Source organism: Cryptotermes secundus, unplaced genomic scaffold, assembly GCF_002891405.2.
Source record: "Cryptotermes secundus unplaced genomic scaffold, Csec_1.0 scaffold1768, whole genome shotgun sequence".
Taxonomy (NCBI): domain Eukaryota; kingdom Metazoa; phylum Arthropoda; class Insecta; order Blattodea; family Kalotermitidae; genus Cryptotermes; species Cryptotermes secundus.
The window spans coordinates 31,501-54,247 of record NW_019724619.1 but is presented as its reverse complement, the minus strand read 5'-3'; the positions used below and the strand labels follow the sequence as shown (position 1 = coordinate 54,247).

At 43.0% G+C, this 22,747-nt stretch overlaps 1 protein-coding gene across 1 annotated transcript in view; it reads right to left on the bottom strand.

The window, feature by feature from the left end:
* Positions 1-22,747, bottom strand: part of LOC111862586 (endochitinase A) — a 46,599-nt gene that overhangs the window by 8,368 nt on the left and 15,484 nt on the right. The window contains exon 2 of the mRNA XM_023848091.2: positions 3,014-4,141. Coding sequence (XP_023703859.1) covers positions 3,014-4,141 — 1,128 coding nt within the window. The remainder of the gene's footprint in view (positions 1-3,013; positions 4,142-22,747) is intronic.

Below are 22,747 nucleotides of genomic sequence, written 5' to 3'. Positions count from 1 at the left end.
ACGTATCAAGTCACAAGGACACAATTATTTACAATCGTGTAAGTGATATTATCATTATCATTATTATTATTATTATTGGTGGTGGTAGTAGTAGTAGTCGTCTTCGTCGTTTGCAGGGGGGTTAGTGTATTTCACCGTAGCCCTGCCAGTCGTAGAAAAAGATTAAAAAGGAACCCGCTGCCTGAGAGTGTAGCTGGGCCATTCTGTCACTGGGGAACATGTACTCGTAAATACAGGAACCTGGTCCTCCAGGTAGGGGGTGGACGCCAGGCTGACGACCCCGCTCTATAAATAATTGTTCTTGCGACATCCGAAGAAGTAAAAACCGGAAATCGGTTGAAGAATACCGCAGAATATATCGAAATCACTTTTCGTGAAGTTCTTTTTAGAGAATTTTCTGCCTTATGAAAGAGAAGGAGGGTGTTAACACGTGTCTTAAGGAGAGGACGGCCCAGTGCTTCTCCTCAGAGAGTTCTAGTGTACCCAATTACTTTTTGGGCATCAACTGCTTCATTACTGCAATGCATAGGAACGATCAGAGCAATATTCTCTCCTGTCTTTTCTTTAATTGCATAGTTCTCCTAAATTTTTCTACAAAAATAACGACGTTATTGGCTTAACGTGCATAAATTAAATTACAGTTTATTACGATAAACCTCTAAAATTTAATCTATGTCTAAATAACGAATTATTAATTGCATTATTATTTATTTTTAGTAACATATGAATTAAGGCCGCGCCATAGCTCAAGCGGTTAGCCGCTGGTTTCCCACCACGGCGGCCAGGGTTCGATCCCGGGTCTGGTCAAGTGGGATTGTGGTGGAAAAAGTGGCGGTGGGGCGGGTTTTCTCCGAGTACTTAGAGTTCCCCTGTCAATCTTCATTCCACCAAATTCTCCATCATCATAATCACCTGGGGCAGGTACAATAGGCCAATCAGTGGCCGCCGTGCCGAGTGGACCCAGCTGGACTCCACACCGCACTAAGCGGAAAACATATGACTTTCCTTAGAATTTAGTTTATGTAACAATATGATTCCTATATAAATATTGTTAATTTCCCGTTGGAACTGTTGAGTTTTTGGACCTTGTCCATAATCCGATATTAAAAAAAAGCACTAGAGAACACAACATTTCGGAAACTGGATCTGTTTCCGTCCTCAGGTGAGGAAGATGGAGACACCTACTCTATTTGGTCCGTTAGGAGGAGCTAACCTCAGATCAAGTGACTGAGATTAGCTCTTCCTAACCGTCCCAACAGAATATGCGTCTCCCACCTGAGGACGGAACAGATCCAGTTTCCGAAACGTTGTGCTCTCTAGTGTTTTTTTTTTTTTTAGAATACAGGACGATGGACAAAGCCTGAAAACACAGTAATTCTTAGTGCTATATGCAATCGCCAAAACCCTCCAGAATTTAATTTCCCGTTGGTTTCAACGGGTCGTTCAGAAGTTATATTTAACTTAGTTCGCTTGCGGACCAAAACACTGAGTATGTTTGTTTTGTTTTATATTTAACTTAACAGGCGGATCCATGTACATGGAACTAAACTAAAATATAGATGTTTCTATAAAAATTAAAGCCAAGTTTTTAGAATAGGCCATGCCATAGCTCAGTCGAGTAAGGACTGGCTTCCCACAGCGATATCTCTGGTTCAATCCTGGTGAACTTCGTGTAAGGTTCGAAGTTGACGGAGTGGCACGTGTGCTATATAACCATCATTCCACAATTGCCCCAAATTCATCTATCACCGCCTTCAGCTTGTGCCCTGGACAGGCAGCACGTTATCGCGTTATAGGTCGTTAAGTTTGGGGCTTCATTTCTGACCTGGCAAAGTAAGCAAGTTATTTTTATTTTCAAGAGAAACATCATACAACCCAGTCGAGGATGCCGTAGGTCCGGCTTCGTGGCGAGTATTGCCCCCCCCCCCTCGCCCCACTCCGCACCGTAAGTAATTGCCTGCCACATCTCTGTTCCTCTTCCCTCCACTGAACGGCTTGTCTCGTCTCGGCTGGAGGCAATCCGTTCGCGGCGGTGCCATATTAATTGCTAGGTTGTGTGCACCCGTTACTAACTGCGCAATAAATCTGGCCGCAGACAGAATAATAAATACCTTAAATGTTGCGCAGCTGTAATTATTAAAATAGTACTGCGGATATGAGCCTGTGGACAATTAAAGCCATGTCACGAAGTTACAAATTAATGTTTCGTTTTCGTTTTGGGTAGTTTACTCATCAGGTTTTCGTGCATCCATAGCCCGTGTATTAACGCTTTAAAATAATTTATTGTAACACGTGAAGTACAAAATTATCAATATAATAGATTACTTCTTTGCACGAAGTAGGTGGGGGGTGGGGGGATGAACGTTATAAAGAGACATGCATGGCTTTACATTTTCTTGTCCATCTGTCAGCTTGTCAAGATATTCGTCTCTGAAACTGTTCAGAAGGGTTTCCATCAATTACAATACATTACATTATACTGCAATAAAATATCACGTTAATTTAAATTTGATCATTTGAAAGGAACAGTATGAAAGTTAGTTTATATAATGGCAAATCCAACTAACTACCTAACTAACTTACAGAAGAATTAAAATAACCAACTTCACACCTGGAAAGATGGCCCAAGTCCTAACGTTACTGAATTTTGTTCGGGAGGCGCCATGTTCGATTCTCAGTCTGTACACCGGCTATCCAGACTGAGGTTTTGGTGGTGTCCCACGGCCCTACAAGGAAAGCCCTAATAGTACCTTAAATTAAGTCGCGGTCTATTGAAACTAGACTAGGGGTTTGACTGCATGGGTTCCATGCTCGGCAGAGGCAGACGTTTTTTGTCTAACCACCGCTTCAAGCTGACTCTGAGGTCCACCAGACCTCCTAAACAATGGATAGAGGGGCTTGGACGTGGAGCTTAGCGCCCAGCTCCATCTGCAGGTCAAATTTGCTTGGAACTACACCTCTGTCTCATTTTGTGTTATCATGTAGTCTGATAGCCAGAACGAACGGTACTTACATGATCTTTGTGATATTTTGTAATCACTGGCTGGAGGACGGCTTTGGCCTCGACTGGAGTGGCATGCACAGGAGAGGAGCTGATGAAAGTTGCAAGAGCCGGTGTGGCTGATGCATAGACTGCTGGTGCGGGGGCCGCGGCCACCACGGGAGTTGCTACAGCAACTGGGGTAGTGTATATAGCTGGCGCTGCTACGGCCTGGTAAGCCACACCACCAGATGTATGAGAAGCCGGGGAGCTACCGGAAATGTAAGAGGCTGAAGCACTGCCAGAAGAATAAGCTGAAACAGATCCTCCGGTAGAATACGAAGATGACAAGCCACCAGTGGCATATGAAGACACTTGTGCAGGTGTTTCAGATATGTATCTAACAGCAGGAGTGACTGAGATATACTTATCAGCAGGTTTCACAGAAACATATTTAATCACAGGAGTTACTGAGTACGTAGCGACAGCTGGCTTAACAACCACTTGTTTCACTGTATGATCTGTAGAGTATGAAGTAGGTACTAAAGCACTGGAGAGAGATGGGGCTGCTACAGACAAAGTGGAGAAACTTCCAGGTGATATATACTTCACAGCGGGGGCTACAGTCGCGAACTTTACAAGTGGACCACTGCTATAGGATGTCACGGCAGGAGCCCCAGTGGAGCTGTACTTGACAACTACCGGAGCTGTGGACTGGTAAGCAGATGCAACAGTGGTCGTCTTACCGGAGGAATAACTGATACCGGACTGACCAGATAATTCAGATGAACCTGAGGAATATGATTGAACGAGGGGGACGGTTGCGTACGTTTCCGCGCTGCCTGCCAAAGATATATGTGATGCGATAACAGGTTTAGTCTTCGTGTACTTGATGGCTGGGGCGACAGCGTAACTGGTAGCACCCGGAGATACGGCGTAAGTTTGTAGGGCAGGTTGTACTGCTGCATAGCCGTAGCCAGCAATGGGAGCTTGATCATAGGCGAGACCCTCACCTACACTGTAGCCCCCATAGACACCGTAACCTATTAGTCCACCATAGCCATACCCATAGCCAAGATGCCCGCATCGTAAATTGTGCTGGTGTTCAGGGGTGTAAGAGGCATCTGTCCGGACAAGCAAGGCAGCTAGCAGCGTCAGGACCTGCGCAAATGCAGAAAGGAGACATTTTACTCAATGTAATGCATACAATATGTTCATTAGTATGAATCTGCAGTCCTTTGTTAGGCCTTGACCGCTTTTTTCAGTTTCTTGATCTTATACCTAGTCGGTAGGACGCCTTGGACGGAGGATCAGCCCTTCTCAAGGCCTCTACCCATATACAGAACAATACAAACATAGAATAAACGCACATAATAGAGACAACCATGCCTTGAGTGGGATTCGAACCCACGATCCCAGTGTTCGAGCGAGCGAAGTCAGTTCATGCCTTAGACCGCGCGGCCACTGTGATCAGCCGAATAAAATATGTTGCATTTAGAAACTCTGTAGCACTTTGTGAAATGCTAAGCTTGGGCAGAACTTTGCCAATGTGAATAGAAACTTTTTAATAACTGACGGAACATCCCAAAGGAGTGTTCGAGCGAGGATGATGATTGATGATGATAATGATGATGATGATGATGATGATGATGACCATAATGGCGAGGGATTATGATGACTACAACAATGACTGATGTCTGAAAATAAATAAACATTGAATACTTCAGCACGACGAGTCCTTAGAACTTCAACTATGCATAACCAGAAAATCGTCGTTAAATAGATGAAGAGGCTTAAAATTATTCCGGATTTAGAAGCCCTGGGTGTAGGTACACACTGCAGCTACGTTTGAGGTGTTTTCTGACTGATTTATTGTTATTTACAACGTACGCCGTAGCATAGTCGGTCGAGGCGCTATGCTACAAGCCAGAAGGTCGCGGGTTCGATTCGCGATGTCATTGGATTTTTCAATTGACAATCCTTCCAGCCGCACTATAACCCTGGGGGTCGATTTAGCCTCTAACAAAAATAAGTACCAGGAAGGTGCATAAGACTGAGAATTTCACCGCCATCTGTGAGCCAACTGCGTAGAAAATGTGGGAGCCTCGGCGTCTCAAACCTCTATGAGCCTCCACGGACTGTTAGATGGATAGCTTTACTTTTCTTTTTACGAACCAGTTAGGGTGAAAGAACTTGGAGTGAAGAGTAGTTGAAGAGAGTTTTCAAGTGATCGGTCTGTCTTGCTGACCGCTGATTTGAGGTCGTCACCTTTCTAGAAGTTTCATTTCACTGTCGTGTGCGGTTAGCAACAGTCGCGTGCTTAACAATCCTTGTGCCATGTCACGCACTGCGTTACTGATATTTCACGTCGCTTTTTCTTGTTTTGTTCTTCTTAATTGAGAAGTTCTAACTGAGGACTTAGTCCGAACTTGGTTTGAGTTTGTGTACTAGGAAAGTGGAAGAGAAATCCAGATTGGTTCTTAGTTGTTAGACGCTCCGGACATGTAATAACAAAACTGAGAAATGATATTAGCTGCACATTTTATCCGTCTGCAGACGTCGGGATGCAGGTCCAGATATGATCTGTGGATTCTAGAGATTTCTTCATATTTTGCAAAGTGGCATATTGTGCAATTGGCCAGTGCTTTCCATTCAGCTGACTTATAGATAACTGTCATTTGTGACAATGTAATAGTCATTTAGATAGTCAAAAAATTCCTCGCCTCTTTTGTAACCCGAATGTTTACACCCCCCCCCCAACCCTACTGGGACAATGTCCTGCGCCAAATGAACTATATATATGACATTACGCATCCATGACTGTTGGTTTCCTTTTATTTGTGTTTTGGGTGTTGTATTTTTTTTCTCTCTCTCTCTGTAATTGTTGCTGTATTTGTTGCAGTTGTTTGTATTTCTCTGTAATTGTTGTGGTTGTTAATCGTTTTTGGTTTGTATTCACTGTGGTAGGATGTCCTTATAGTTGTGTTTTGTGTATTGTATTTTGTTTGAACGTGTTGTCACTTAGTGTAATGTGTGTTACTTGTCTGTTGTGTCCTATTGTGTACTACTGTCACCGAGCTAAAACCCAATTGCAGTATAATAAATAATATATATATATAAACCCCATATTAATATTATCCTACCATTTACGACTAGGTCTTTTAAGTAGCTTCTCCCCTTCAAGTTTTCTGACGAAAATTTTTGTATTATATTTCTCATTTTGCCCATCCTTACCACACGCTCCGCCATCCAGTTCTGTCTCAAAATACTGAGCATTTTGTGGACAAATAGAATTCTGAACTTTCTTATGACGGATTTTCTCCTTCCTCCTTTCACTTCCTGTCTGTTGGGCCTGATATTCTCTGTGGAACCTTGTTCTGGAATGTTCCGTGTCTATTCGAATGGTATATATGCAGTCATAAAACTTATGTTTATTAACTAGGCGACATGTTTTCTCTGTAACGTGGCATCCTTAAGGGGCCCATACACCTACGAGTCTGGATCGCGAGTCCGGCTCGGCGAGCTTGACTCGGAAGCCGGGCTCGAATTAATTTCATCACAAACGCATGAGCTGACTCCCAACTTTGCGACCCACACACGGACGAGTTTGGCTCATTGAAACCCGAGCCGAGTCGAACTCGCGAGCCAGACTTGTACGTGTATGGGCCCTTTTAGGCCCCAATTCCCATTATAAACTCAAACAAGAAATGTGTTCTATAAGCAGATTAATTATATACATTTATAATTCTATCCACGGTATCCATTTAGATGAATATGAGGAGCTTCGCAACTTGTACTCTTCGCCAAACATAAGTAGGCATCAAGTCAAGCGCAGGGCATGTAGCACGCATGAAGGCGAAGCGGAATTCATACATGGTTTTGGCGGAAAAGTCATAAAGAGACTAGTTGGAAGACCTAGACGTAGATGGGAGTGTAATAGTAATTACAACACGGATTTTAGAGAAATAGGATGGGGTCGTATTCACTGGATTGATCAGGCTCAGGATAGGGACCAATGGAAGGCTCTTGTATACACGGTGACGAATCTTCGGGTTCCATAATATGTTGAGAAATTCTTGGGTAGCTAAGCAACTGGTGGCTTCTCAAGTAGGACATGGCGTTACAATCGTTACAGTGGTACAAGTACAAGTACAGATTGAAATACGAGGCTGTCCCCACCGATGCAACGGTGACGTACATGTACCTTGAGCGCGCAAAGGCGGAAAAAGTTGGAGACATCTACACACAAGGAAACACTGCGTTTGATGTCCTCAGTGGGCAAGCACTAGACTCAGGGCGGGTGCCGTCAGTCCTTTCCCTCCACGGTGAAAGTGTGAGATGTGTTTTCCGTAACTGTCGGCACAGCGCGCAAGTCACGTCGCCTCCTTTGACTGAATATCCCAGAGAAGAGGAAGAATTGTACCTTACTGACACAGGAAGTATGGATAAAACAGAATATTTCGGATGTACTGCATTCCTTTAAACAAAATGGCGTAGGCACACGCATTTTTGTATGGGAACTATTGATATAATAGGAAATCATGGTACAGATTTGTTGAAATCCGCATAATAATTAGATCTTGCTACGGGGAACAAGATAATATAATAAACTATCTATCTATGGCTGTACAGTCCTTTGTTGGACTTCGGCCCGCTTTTTTCAGTTTCTTGACTCTATACACAGTCGGTAGGATTCCTTGGATGGGGAATCAGCCTGTCGCAAGACTTCTACCTACACACAGAACAAAGGCACATGGACATCCATGCCTTGATTGGGCCTCAAACCCATCGTTCCAGCGAACGAAGTCAGTTCATATCTTAGACCAGTGGTTCTCAACCTTTGTGAGAACGCGGGCCGGGTAAATTCCCTTTTTATTAGGCGAGGACCCGGCGGTTGAGAAACCTGCCTTAGACCGCGCGCCCACTGTGATCGGCAGATAAAAAGATTATTATTTTATGTATTTTTGTACCGGTCCAGCAATGCGCGGACACTAAGTGCAATCACGCGTATACCTGCCTATGTGGCTGGTGGGAAGTACTGTAGTGTATGCTGTTGCATACACGGCTGTTTGAGTCGGTGGATTGATAGAGCAGTAAATAAATTTATTCTAATCATGCCGTCTACGGGCCTACTAGTAGGGGCTGTTTCCCGGGGCTAAAGCGACTAAGGTGTGAAACTGACTATTGCCTCCAGCTAATGCCGAGGTCAAGAAAACGTGAATCTATATATCCACTCCCCCATACGCCTTCGTGGCATAGCGCTTCATTAGCTAAGCACAGAGGCACAGGTCTAGTAGTAACGGCCTACTTTTAATACATTATTTATCTCGTTGCCGATCACAATGGCCCCACAGTCAAAGGCATGAACTGTCTTCGCTCGCCCTAACGCTGGGATCGTGGGTTCGAATCCAAATCAGGGCATGGATGTCTGTATTGTGTACTTTTAGTATGTGTTTGTTTTGTTCTGTGTGTAGGTGGAGGTCTTACGACGGGTTGATCCCCTGTCCAAGGAGTCCTACAAAGTGTGTGTAGGATTAAGAAACTGAAAATGGACCAAAGTTCAACAAAGGACTGTACAGCCATAATAGTAATTTATCTCCTTGTCCGTAGTGACACGTAATGTGTATGTGGACTCCTTCATAACTGCAGTTTGTTTTAATCACACACTGAATGCTTTGCGTTTGAATCTGTACTTGTAATATTATAACAACTGTAATTCTACTATGGCGAACACTCCAGACATTTAACTAAATGGATCCCACGAGTAAAATTATAAATACATTTATTAATTTTACAGAAGTCTATATGATAACACATTTTTAGTATTCAGTAGCACTCAATATTTCTGTGTGAGAATGGCACATTGTTAATGCGATTACTTAGTGCCCTGTATATTCGATTAATCTTAATTACTGAAGAGGCTGCAGCAGTATAAGATTAATGGCATTCAATCCAGCTCCCTCCCTTACGAGTGCCCAAGTAGCATTGCCAATTATAAGGTCATGGCAGCTGATAGCGTAAGATAAATAGAAGTAACTTCATACATCACGGGAAAAGCAGTTAATTTGTCTATCGAGAAATCTTAATTGAATAGACCAAGTTTAAGACCCCAGGTTTGGATGTCATGATAATAGAAAATGTTATGAGAACTAATCGGTCGTGTAAATTGCTACCGGTCTCGCCAGCATAGTCATTCTATGTTCCGAGTCACACGGGACTCATGACTGGTCTGCTAGTTCCCTTTCATTACATACTAAGTATCTGACACCACACGACGTATTCGTTACCCGCGGAAACTTGTTTGCCGAGCCATTGCCTAGTAACGGCTGTTTCTTCTGGTTCCGATATTAAGGCTTGTTAAGGGGAGACACACAGACAGAAGGTGATCACATAAGCCTCCTTTAATTTTTGTAAATAAGGAACGTGGGCTCATACAAGAAGTTCTGGGCAGAACTGATCGCCCACTAATCTCCTTCCACTGCAATTTGTGGTATTTGATAGAAGTTGAGAGAACATTTCGCTCAATGAAAAGAATAAACCGGGGGGTAAAAGTAAAGTTGTTCCTGTGCTTAATTAATTAAGCACTACGCTATGAAGACGTATGGGGGCGTGAATATATAGAACCACATTTTCTTGACCTCGGTACTAGTTGGAGTGAGTGGTCAGCTTCACGCCCCGGCCGCCTTACCCCCAAGGAAAGAAACCCCCGGTACACATTGGACAGGAGGTCGGGTGGACCCCAAAGGCAATCTGGACGACGTGAAGTGAAAATTCTTGACTCTACCGGCACTCGAACTCCGAACCCTCGGTCGTCCAGTCCGTAGGCAGTCGCTATACCGACTACGCTATCCCAGCTCTCATAACGGTGGAGGGGATTTATTTACTAAATGAAGGCCCATTCATTTCTCAAGAGTCATTTGCTCCATGAAGGTCGTCTCGTACGGGGTCAAGGCTGTTCCAGTCTGGGAAGTTGGAACGGGAATAGTCAAAGTGCTGACTGCCGTCACAATGAACTGTGCTGATGGTACAGGGCAGCTTGATACGTATGAAACACGACGTTTGGTTCTATACCAAGGTGATACAACGTCATCGACAAAGATGAGTCAGTCTTCTGAGCTTGTGACCACTGACGAAGTGGTAGGAGGTAATTTACTTCAGCCTACCGCTGGTTTCCAAGGTCCTCCAAGGTCCTCCAAGGTCGTCCGGCATCCGGTTTGCTTGGCTTATACTTTACCAGTAGTCAGCGCACAGAATCCACCGCCCAAACAGTCATGCTACATCCGACAATTTGAACGTTCTTGAAGCTAGAGATCCTATTCTCAGACACGGTGTCAACTGAACATACTACTTGCATTAGCTCTTAATAACTTGGTTTATCGCCTGGATACTGGGTTCGTTTACTTCGTGGAATAAACAACGACAATTTTAAGAAATCAATCATATCACTTTTATTTAATTTTTTCCCCTTGGCACTTCAGCCCCAGTGGGCCTAGGCCTACCTCCATGAACTTCTCCGTTCACTTCGGCTTTTCTAGATCTTAGACATACGGTAGGACTCCTTGGGCGGGTGATCAGCTCGTCGCAAGGCCTCTACCTGTAGACAAACACAGAAAAACGCACACAAACATCCATGCCCTGAGTGGTATTCGAACCCACGATCCCGGTTTCCAAGCGAGCGAAGACAGTGCATGTCTTAGACCGCTCGGTTACCGTGACCGGCCTTTTATTTTATTACGACCCTAAAAACGAATGAGGCATCCATCAAACTAACACAGGGCACAGTATGCAGCTGAATAATATGAACGATAATTGGTCCACACTTTTAACATGCCATTAGTTTTACTGTTGTGATAATAATGACATTCATTTACTTTATGATTCTCTCTTTTTCCTGCTGCTTCCACTTTGGAGCGCGGGGCATCCGTGAAGCGCTTTGCTTCATATCAGTTTCCTGGACCCGTTGGAAAGGGGATCAGCCTGTCGCAAGGCACAGGACAACGCAAACAGAATAAACGCAGACATCCATGCCTTGAGTGGGATTCGAACCCACGATCCCAGTGTTCAAGTTCATGCTTTGGACTGAAACACAGAATAAACGCAGACATCCATGCCTTGAGTGGGATTCGAACCCACGATCCCAGTGTTCAAGTTCATGCTTTGGACTGCTCGGCCACTGTGATCGGCGATTTTATAACTAGGCTTAAGTAATTATGAGTAATTACGAGTTGGATTCAATCCATATAATGCAAAGCTATCCCTGTAACGGGCCGTGAAGGCCCATAGGTTTGTGAGACGTCGAGGCTCCCATATTTTCTCTACACAACTGGCTCACAGATGGCGTTAAGTTTGTCAACCTTCCGCAACGGCCGCCCTTTACCCCAGGAAGATTCCTGGTACTAATTTCTGTTAGAGGGTGAATCGACCCCAGAACCAAAGTGCGGTTGGAAGGATTGGGTAGATTGGAAAAATCCACCTAATCGGGATTCGACCCCTCGACCTTTCGGCTTATAGCATAGTGCCTCAAGCAACTACGCTACCGCGTGCACCAAAGTCTTATGGTATTATACACTGATTTCATGTAACAGTATATCGGGAAAATTATTAAACCTTATTAAAATGAGCAATCGTTTTCTAGTTGCGCACAGGCTATGTGATTTCTTAGAGGAACGGACTGAAAGTTTAACTATTGATTCGTATGCCCTTGGCGACTCAGTTCAGTACGCTGTATTCTGGCCAATGTCTGTAATCTTGANGGTACCGTTACCCGAGGAAACCCAAGCTTTACGGAACGAAGCGTGCTGAAGCACTGAACCTGCACTCCGGCGGCACCCGGTTAGAATCTCTGTTTGTCCTGGTTATTTTGAAGGTTTTCTGTTATTTAATCAGTTATTTTAGCCATAAATGGCGACTACATATTTCTTTGTGGTTTCGTTATGTTTTTGTATGTCTCATCCACTCATCCATCTCGTTAACAAATGACTTTAAAGTAAACATACCGCGTATTGTCACGTAACAGAGTGTGACTACAGACGGCGTTTGGATTGGTAGTTGGATTTATTGCACACTTATAACTACAAGTAATTATAGCGTTAACGTAAATTCGTACACTGTTAAGTTCGCTACAGCACGCACGAAGTCTTCTCAGTCTGCTGTGTCCTCACCGGTTGTCGTCTGGAAACGGCTTCAACACCGTGGCTTCCTCAACTTCCGTTTTCACGTCCTTACTGGCCGGGGACTCTCCTACAACTTATTCATTATTCCAACTCACTAACTTCTCTTCTGGCAGCCATTCAGACTAAGCTCCTTCTCTTCTCACTGTCGTATCAAGAGTCCTTCATAAGCATAGCTGCTCCTCGCTATATAGTCTCGGCACCGATCGAATGGAGAACACCCCTCCCAACAGTTCTATCGTTGCGTCACTTAGCTATCGCACCGACCACGTAGAGAATACAGCTGCCCACTTATTGCATTATTGCTTGATACAAATCTGCTGCCTAGCAACGGTTGTGTTTACATAGCCGTTACCTAGCAACGGCTGTATCTGCTGGCTTCACAGTTCTTGGCTTGAGCAAATATGACACAGCATCTAGTATGCCCGTCTACGCACTAATTTTTAGACAGAGGGTATTTCAGTGGTATAATTGTCACATGCCTGTGAAACGGGTCGAAGCATCTTATTTCTGACATGTAGACTCAGTGCGGGACGCCCATTTTCATACCCTGTTATTCGTATCTTTAATATGCAATATGTGAAGTTTTCGTGGCCACTTCATTCAGTTTTATTTTGGGGGAATAAACATGTAACAATGGAATGATCCAAGTTTCGCAAGCTGTGATCAATCACTTATTCACATGCGGTGGAAGCAGAGAGAGCTCATAAATATAGGAAACTTCATTCCATCTTACGTCTTTTTTTTTTTTCCTTGGGGAACTTTGCTGAACGGTTTATGATATTCACTCATAATCTGTACTGTTTGAAGTTAAGAGCATGAACAATGAATAGTATTGTACGCGGAGGAAAATAGTCGTGGCCTATTTTAAAATCTTACTTTGGTTTCAGTCTTAAAATCGTGAGNTGTCTTACAATTTGAATTACTATTAAAAATCGGCTCAATTATATGTGGTTATGGAGGGCGCCAGAAAAATATACCACGGGCGCCGCGTTGGACAGGGCTGGACTAAGTCATCGGCTGGAACAATCTTTTATCGACCTAGGAAAGACTTGGGTACACCTTGAATGCAAAATATTTAACATCCGCTCTGTCTGGCTCTTCAGTCCTTGTGGACCTTGGCTGCTTTGTTTCAGTTTCTTAATCTAAAACATTCTGTAGGACTCCTCGGACGGGGGATCAACCCGTCACAAGGCCGCTACCTACACACAGATTAACACAAACGAAGAATAAACACACAGGCACATCCATGCCTCAAGCGGGAATCGTACCCACGATCACAGTGTTCGAGTGGACGAAGACGGTCCATGCCTCAGACCGCGCGGCCACTCTGATCGGTTAACACTCGCTACACTAACGTTTAGTACGTGTATTTTAGTTCTTTTGAACTGTTTCTGTTACTGTTGCAAAATCTGTCATGATTTCCCCCTAAATCGTTGAATATATCAGCGATTGAGGAACGTCATCGGAACGCCCTGTTAAAGGAAGAAAGTAAGTCACTGGAGGCAATGTCTGAGACCTGACCCGCAGATACTAGTAACATACTTTCACATTTAATCATGTGGTGCCATAACAGCCTGTGATATGGATATTGAGAATAAAGAATAATCATACGTACTAAACCAAGCCTGTCTGAATGTAGGTAATATCTGTAGTCCATATCATAACAGAACAAGTTTCGATTAATTTTGGTTGGCACGCAGAATTATACAGTAAGTTAAGCAAAAGTCGAACATGTTCCCTGTTATTTAATTGGTGTTGCTATGTAACCAAGCCAGCAGACCCGGAAGAAATTAAAACAGGATCAACGGTAGCAAGTGGCCGGTATTTGTAGATAGTGGGTACTTGAAGGTGACTATGGGAGGGGGACAGGTTATGCAACCTAGACGGTAGGAACTATAGCCGTCTCACTTGTAATGAACTGCATTTGGATTTTTTTGTTTTTGTTTTTACGTACTTACTGTCTCCTTGTATCAAAGGTGACGTGAAAGTGTTGCGTAATTCTTGCGTACCTTAAAGCGAAACCACCCCAACTGCTCTTTGCTACGATACAGCGTCTGCTTGAAACTCTATTCTGTGAGAAATGTTTTCCTGTTCCTTGAACACTAATTCTGGTTTGCAATCTCAACGTAACCGATCACAGTTGCAGCGCGGTATAAGGCATGAAATATCTTCGCTCGCTCGAACGCTGGGATCGTTGGTTCGAATCCCACTCAAGGCATGAATGTATGTCTGTGTTTATTCTGTGTTTTTGTAGGTAGCGGTCTTGCGACGGGCTGATCCGTTGTCCAAGAAGTCCTGCCGACTTTCTTAGTATTAAGAAACTGAAGTGAAAGAAGTCATTTCACGGATGTCCACGGATGTGGGAGCAATAGGAGAGAGTGAGAGCAAATCTCAAATGCTGGAGCTTGGCTCTCCCCTGGGTACATTTTGTTGTCCATGCACGTAATTATTATCGACAAAAATGGAAGGAAAGAACGATATTGTAAAAGTAACTAGCTACATGAACGATTTAATTTCCAGAGGCAGTCTTGAAGTCGCAATTTCTTGAGTTTGCTAAGTTGCCACCTACTAATAAATTATATTTCTGTATCATGTTCTGGCCATCAGGTGTTTTTACTTAACTGCTGCATTGTATTCCTTTTTCTAGTTCATTGTTCTAAAACTTGATTGAGAGAGTTCAGGATCTGAGGATATCAGAGCAGTGATTATGAAGAGTCATAACTTTGGGGATATAATTCATGCAGTGTGCTGAAAGTCAACCGATGTTTACAAGACACACGTCGCCTACATCGCCTTAGGGCTGAAGCATAAGCGAAACAAGAAACCAGTTTGAAGTAGGCAGCAAGCAGACCTCTGCCTGCGCTCTGTTTGAGGCTACATGTTCCTCCGTCAGTTGATTTTCAGCGGACTACAAGTCGTTTTATTCCAGAAGATAGGACTCTTGGTTAAAACTGGTTTTAGTTATTGATTAATTCTGTTAAAATTAGTTAAAATATATTATTTTAACGAAGTTTCATAACATTGAACTAGAGAAAGCAAGGCAGTGCAGTAGTTACTTAAAAGTGTCCACCTGATGAATTTATAAGGTCGAAACATGTCGTTAAGTTGTAATTTATTAGAAAGTGACAACGTAGCACACCAAGAGTCTACGAGAGAGACTGACTTCAAGACCGCTGCTGCAAATGAAGTAGTTAGTCAGTGCAGCATGATCCTGAAATGTAACTACACGAAGTGAAGTCCTGATTCAGAAGCTAATAATCACTCAGATAGACAAGGAATTTCACTCTTTGAATGAACCCAATGTTCAGTACCGTGTTCACAGAAACCCACCATTGGTCCCTATACTGAGACAAATTAATCCAAATCACTTCCTTATACCTTATTTTTTAAGATCCATTTTATTATTATCCTCCTATACAGAACTACACCTAAGTCTCCCAACTAGTCTCTTCACTTAGGTGTTCCATCTAAGTTTTGTATGCATTTATCATTCCTCCAATATTTACTATATGCCTAGCCCTTATATTGCAGTTTTCTTTGACTACACTAATAATGTTCACTGGAAGAAGAAATTATGGAGCTCCTTACTGTGCAATAGATAGGTCTCTTGAAATTTAAAGTTAATTTATAAAATTATTAACCTTATTTAGTATTAGATTCTAAAGGGTTTTGACAATTCTTTATGACACTCGGGATTACGGGGCCAGTGATTGAAGTTAACTCTCTAACGGACTCAACAGAGCAGGTGTCTCTCACCCTCTCACCTGAGGAGGGAAACATCCAGTTTCCGAAACGTTGTGTTCCTTAGTGTTCTTTAGGATACAGGACGATGGAGAAGTCCAAGAACCTAGTGATCCCAACTATTTAGTATTCGTAAGCTAATTGAAGTGAGGTTATGTTGCAGCTGACGCGTGTCACACACAAGAAAACAAAGAAGCAACGATTTTGATGGGAGAACTTAGCGGAATGATGCAATTTGGGAGATGAAGATCTAAATAGGTTTTACGAGAATTGTGTTTGATGAGTTGAAAAGGATTCGCTAGCGATGTCGGATATCCCGGCGCTGCAGTTCCGTAGATTAAGAAATATTAACATTATTGGAATATAACGAAATGTTAAGCATAGTGACGTCATTTTTACTAACAGTGGACCTGTATGACGTGCAGATAAATGTTCAAGAAAATATGACATGAGTTTTATGTGTATTCAGGATTATAACGCGTATTCCGCGTGGTGTGTGAGTATAAAGCATTTAGTGATGCTGATTCAACTGTAGGGGTTATGCAGCGTCGAATGAGATAAGATGATAATGGAAACGAATTTGAAAACGAGCGGGTAGGAAGCATTCCTAGGTATTACATCGTCGTTGGCCCGGAATAACTAAAGGATTAAATATGTTTTCAGTGAGAACGGCCTCTTTCGGGATTCGAACAGGGAATCTTTTAATTTAAATTCTGTGCCTGAGAAATGTAGAATTTATTTGTATAATACGATATTCTGATTGAGATGAAACGAGTGCAGCAAATATAAAATTTAAAATTCTGTATTTAAAAATTCTGTTGCAAGCCATATTAAAACGTCTATGTATAACACAGTCCGTCCAAATTGCAACAGATTGTCCATTTTTCTTCCGCTTAAGGTTTGGCCACACAGAGCGCTACGCTATGTTCGCTACGTACGCTGTGTACACTTTGCGACGAAGCTAACATAGGGAACATAGCGTACGTAGCGTACGGAAGTCTGTGAGGCAAGTCACATTGGCAATAAAGGGAAATATTTTTCTGTTCGTATAGTGAACATAGCGTACATAGCGTGCGTCGCGTACGTAGCGCTCTGTGTGGCCGAACCTTTACACTTTTAACACAACATGCTTCGACCCTCGATGACCATCTAGAGCCGAAGCATTTTGTGTTAGAAGTGTAAGAAGAAGAAAAAGGAACGATTTGTTGCATTACTGACATAGACGTTTTAATAAAATTTACTTTTATGTCTGTATATCCAAACGTCGTTTTAAGCGACGATGATATATTTTGTGCCCCTAAGAAATGTCTGTTGAAGATGCCGTTATAACAATTGCAAACATAAATATCGTATCAACTATCATAAAATCGAATGTTTATGCTTATTTACTGCATGTTTTTTTTTCATTGCCGCTACAGCCCTCATTTGGGCCTAGGCCTACCTCCATGAAACTCTCCGTTTCACTTCGGTTTTACTAGATCTTACACATACGGTAGGACTCCTTGGGCGGGTGATCAGCTCATCGCAAGGCCTCTACCTGTACACAAACACAGAAAAACGCCCACAAACATCCATGCCCTGAGTGGGATTCGAACCCACGATCCCGGCTTCCGAGCGAGCGAAGATAGTACTTGCCTTAGACCGCTCGGCTACCGTGACCGGCCTTACTACGTGTTTACTACTTCACAATTTACCATAAACATTCTAAAGAACTCTCTCATTTTAACGAATGTGACGTTCTAATGAACACGTTAGACCCAACAAGTGTATATTTTTCTCCAAGACAAGCGGAGCTAAGTCCTTTCCCTTGTCGATATGTGTGAAGGGGAACGTAAGAACTGTAACATTCCTGATGCTGCGATGCATGATTGGCTGAAGAGGACAACTGTCCTCCAGGAAGTATGCCTACACATTTACGTTAAACAGCAAATAGCCAATGTAACCGGCGCGCCTTTAATCATGCTACTGGAACTACATTAAGCAAGTTAGTAAATCAATTCCGGGTTGCCTTTTATATATGGATCAGCACCTTCGTGTAGGTCAATGCTTCGTAATGACTGGTACAGGCTGACTCGAACATTCTCTCAGGAATGCAAATGGGCAAGAACTCGTCTGTTTTCATATACCACATAACCTCAAAAATACTGATAATTTTATGAGCTGATTATAATTAAATAAGTACAGTGATTTTCAAAGAGCTGGGATAGCGTAGTCGGTATAGCGACTGGCTACGGGCTGGACGACCGAGGGGTTGGAGTTCGAGTCACGGTAGGGTCAAGAATTTTCTCTTCTCCACGTCGTCCAGATCGGCTCTGGGGACCATCCAACCTCCTAGCCAATGTATACCAGGGACTCTTACCCCGAGGGTAAAGCGTCTGGGCGTGAACTGTCTTCGCTCGCTCGATAGCTGATATCGCGTGTTCGAATCCCACTCAAGGCATGAATGCTTGATTGCCTTTATTCTGTGTTTGTGTTGTCCAGTGTAGGTAGCGGCCTTGCGACGGGCTGATCCCCCGTTCAAGGAGTCCAACCGACTCTCTAAGATTAAGAAACTGAAGTGAAACGAAGCGTTTCACGGATGCCCTATGCTTTATTTTGGAGCAACAGGAATAAATAGAATAACCGTAACATGGCGGACGCTCAGAATTGCGAAGTTAGAACCACTATCCACACTTAATTCAGGGTGATAGAGTTATGCAAAGTAATTAATATTCAAAAAATATATAACTCCTCTTAAGAAAATGTATATAAAAATTTAAATAATAAAATGGCAACGACACGAGCATTTTATTTGTTATATTCAGTGGATCACTGGAGATGGGTATATCAGGTACAGATACAGACCGTGAACAGACGTACATAGTACCTATAAATATATATCTTCATTCATTCATTCATTCATCAGCAATTTGTCAGACGACAGGTCCACAGTCTCTTCCAAAACAGTTCCTCCACTTGATGCGATCTAGAGCTTTCTCCTTCAAATGCATATATCCTCTTCTGTCCCCAAGGTCATCCAGCATCTTCTTACGTCTTCTTCCTCGTCTTCTGGTCACTTCTATCCGCCCCTCCAGTTTAATCTCGCATACATGGTGTCTCGTGAACAATTGTAAGCATTCCGACAGCACGAATCTCTTAGATCAGAATTTACTGTAGATGAAATTTGTAATGTACTCAGTAAAATATTCTTCTCAAATATCAATAACGTTAGATTAGATATACGATAGAAAGCGAAACATGTTACTAGTCTTGGATATAAATGGACCTGAATTTTTCGTTTCACGCGCCCCACCCATTCCATCTCTAGGTAACAGCCCCAGTTCCTCCCGGAGTGGAGGCTTATTTAAATGATAAATTCTTCCCAATAATAATAATAATAATAACAATAATAATAACAATAATGTCACGTCTTTGGAATCCGGAAAGGTTACTTCTAAAGAAATGCAATAACACACCGTTGCGTGGGAAGTAACAAAAGCAGTATTGTACAATAATTGTACAATTATACAATTGTATAATTCTAACAGTGAGTCTCAACGGTTACAACGAGGGTGCATCGCATAGCAGCGGCCGAGGTTATAAAATGAGTTAAAGGCATTCGCCAATTTAGTCAAAACCTAGCCGCTACGCGATACAGTTGGAAGTCAGTCGAGATGGTCGAGATCCAGCCACGGCCAAGTGCAGTTGAGGGGTTGCAGCCGCAGAAGGCAGTAGTTGTGATACTGCAAGTGGTAGTAATTGCATTCCTGACTCTAAGCTGACCACTCACCTCCAACTAGTACCGACGTCAAGAAATCGCGGATCTATACATCCACTCTCCCCATACGCCTCCAAGGCCTAGTGTTTAATCAGTTAAGCACAGGAAGGGCATTTTATCTCTCTATGACTACTGTCTTTGGGCCTTCGCCACTTTTTCAGTTTATTAATCCTTTACACCATCGGTAGGACTCCTTGGATGAGGGAACAGCCCGTCGCATGGCAGCTACCTACACACGGAACAACACGATCACAGAATAAACGCACACAGACATCCATGCCTCGAGTGGGATTCGAACCTACGACCAAAGTGTTTGAGCGGGCGAAGACGGTTCATGTCTTAGACTGCACGGCTACCGTCGTCTTCCCAAGACCAACTTTACTTTGCCTTAAATAATCCCTAGGATTACACACCTCTTGTGCAATAGGAGAATATCGGTTGCACCAGGTGAGTCAGCTTGTTATTAATAACTGACTTCCTGGAACGAATATAGTTGAGTGGTTCAATGGACGATGTGACTATCGTATTGCCTAGAAGGAATGTCCCTCGCACGCTACTCACTGCGGCTGAGAAGCCCCTGCAGCGCTCGGGCTCTGCAACCAGACCCTGGTTTATATACGGGAAATAGGCAGGATATGATAGGTTCTTGTATCTGTCTGATTACAGGATATAATGGCGACTACGGGGATCCACCGGAGTGACATCCTGCAGTACCGTCGTTTCAAATGATAGAGGAACAGCGTGAGGAATTCGGCTGCACACAAGCGAAACTGAGAAAGCAGAATCGTGTTAGTGTTAACTGATGTTTCTCAGACGCACGCGAAGTAAGAGAACAGAAATGCTTCAACCTTAGGAATAAAAAGAGTGGGTTAAGAAGTGAAAGACCGTGTGTCACAAGCCGATTGTCCCGTGTTCGACTCTCTGTTTGGAGGCCGCTTTTGCCGAACGAGATTTTCGTCTTTTTTTCGCCGCTTCCAGGAAAATTCTTAAACGGTCTCTTAAACAGGTAACGACCTCGTCTTTATATATGCTTCCCAGTCCAGCATTTATAAGCGTCCCCTCATTCCACGCTATAAGGTTATGTAGATGAAAAAAATTCTTCGAATAAAGTAAGAACTTAACGGGTAGTGAACGGAAAATATCACCTATAAGAGAAATGGAGCCAGTCACGGTAGCCGAGCGGCCTAAGGCATGCACTGTCTTCGCTCGATCGGAAGCCGGGATCGTGGGTTCGAATCCCACTCAGGACATGGATGTTTGTGTACAGGTAGATGCCTTGCGACGAGCTGATCACCCGCACAAGGAGTCCTACCGAATATCTAAGATCTAGTAAAACAGAAGTGAAACGGAGAGTTTCATGTAGGTAGGCATAGGCCCACTGGGGCCGTANGGGGGGGGGGGAAAGAGAGAGAAATGGGACAAGCCCAAAATAAAAGGCTGGCATGGCAATTAATGTAGGGAGTAGAGGATTTATGGCATATCAAGAAGTGGAAAATTATATTCTAGCGCTGATATGCATAATTTTAAATGTGAATACTTCTTTCTGTAAGCCAAAGGGACTAATAAAAACGATAGTCTTTAAGATTCTGCTTTTTGTGAGAATTAAAAGTATCACTAAAATTCTCTGGGGTGTTCAGATACAGCTCTAACCCATGACGATGTGATGTTATTTTTTTAGAGCTATTTTGAAGCATTTCAAAACTGCGAATATTTTCGAAACACTAAAGTGTTCTTTACCGACACTACAAAGTTTACAAATCAACGTTCTCGCGCACACGGAGTCAAATAACCGCTCCCTTCCCCTTCGTTCCACCCCACACTCGATTTCTGTGAATGTAACAATAATGATCATTATAATTCTGTTTTACTTTGTTACTTTGTTTTAATAACAACTGAAATATACGTAAAATCTCCAACTGGCAGACTGTTAACTTGTATTTTAAGTTATATGTGAAGAACATGCAATTTTGTCTTCGTGAAAGCAAGCGGAGAAAAATCTTTCAATTTTAAGTCATAAGTAAAAAAAAAAAGCAAAAGGTAAAGATATCCTATCTTCAGGGATGGAGGCGATACGTTCCTCCGAAACGTCGGTTAACACCACATCTACACGGTGCCACAACCCAGAAGACTGCTCTCTTCATAGTCACCGCCGTGAAAACCTCAAATCTTACAAACCACTAAATATTTATCTTTTTTTCCCGAACATACCGCTCCCTATGGTGCGAAATGATTACCGGTACGCGTCCAGTGCTTCAGTTTTCATGGAGCCCGGTGTATACCTCCGCTTCCTGCACGCCTGGCGATGCTACGAGAGCGAACCGAATGTTACGCGTTCTTTGGGCACTAGGAATGTGAACTATGTCAGAATGTAGACGTTCTTACGTCATTACCTTTGATATTCGATTGACAGTTTTCATGTCCGTGAGACTCTGATGTGGTAAGGCTCTATAAGAGTCTGTGCCTTAGCTCAGGCGTGCCGCTGGCTTCCCACAGGGACGGCTCGGGTTCGATCATAGGTCAGGTCATGTGGAGAGCAGGTTTCCTCCGATTACTTTGGTTTCCCCTACCAATTCTCATTCCACAGCCTGCTCCACATTCATCATCATTCGGTACTGGGACAATAGGCCAATAGTGGCCGACGTACCAAATGGACTCAGTCTCACCCCACCCCAAGAAACTAAGATGCTATAAACCTCCTGTAAAACTGACGCCTTATCGTAGGTAGGAGGACTGTTCTGTTTTCGTTTTTATGTCGCGAGTGACTGTGGTAAAGTTTTTGTATGTTTGTATGTCGTACTGTGTTCTGCACAGGTTACCACGTCTTCTTGTTCTCAGATAATGGCTGTTCCTTTTCCCCGGTTGTGTTTCTTCTCTACAGACAAATACTCGTAATATTATACAGCATTTTACAGGACAAGAACAACCCATATTCTGCTATGGTCCTCTTTTATTGTAATATTTCAAGATTTTACCGCTTTATTTAAGTGCATCACAGCTGCAATCAGCATTTGCCGATTTTTACATATATTTAATAATCTTTTAGGATAGACTTTGCTCTTTAATCCTATTTAGTTAATGGCTTCTGTTAATATATTG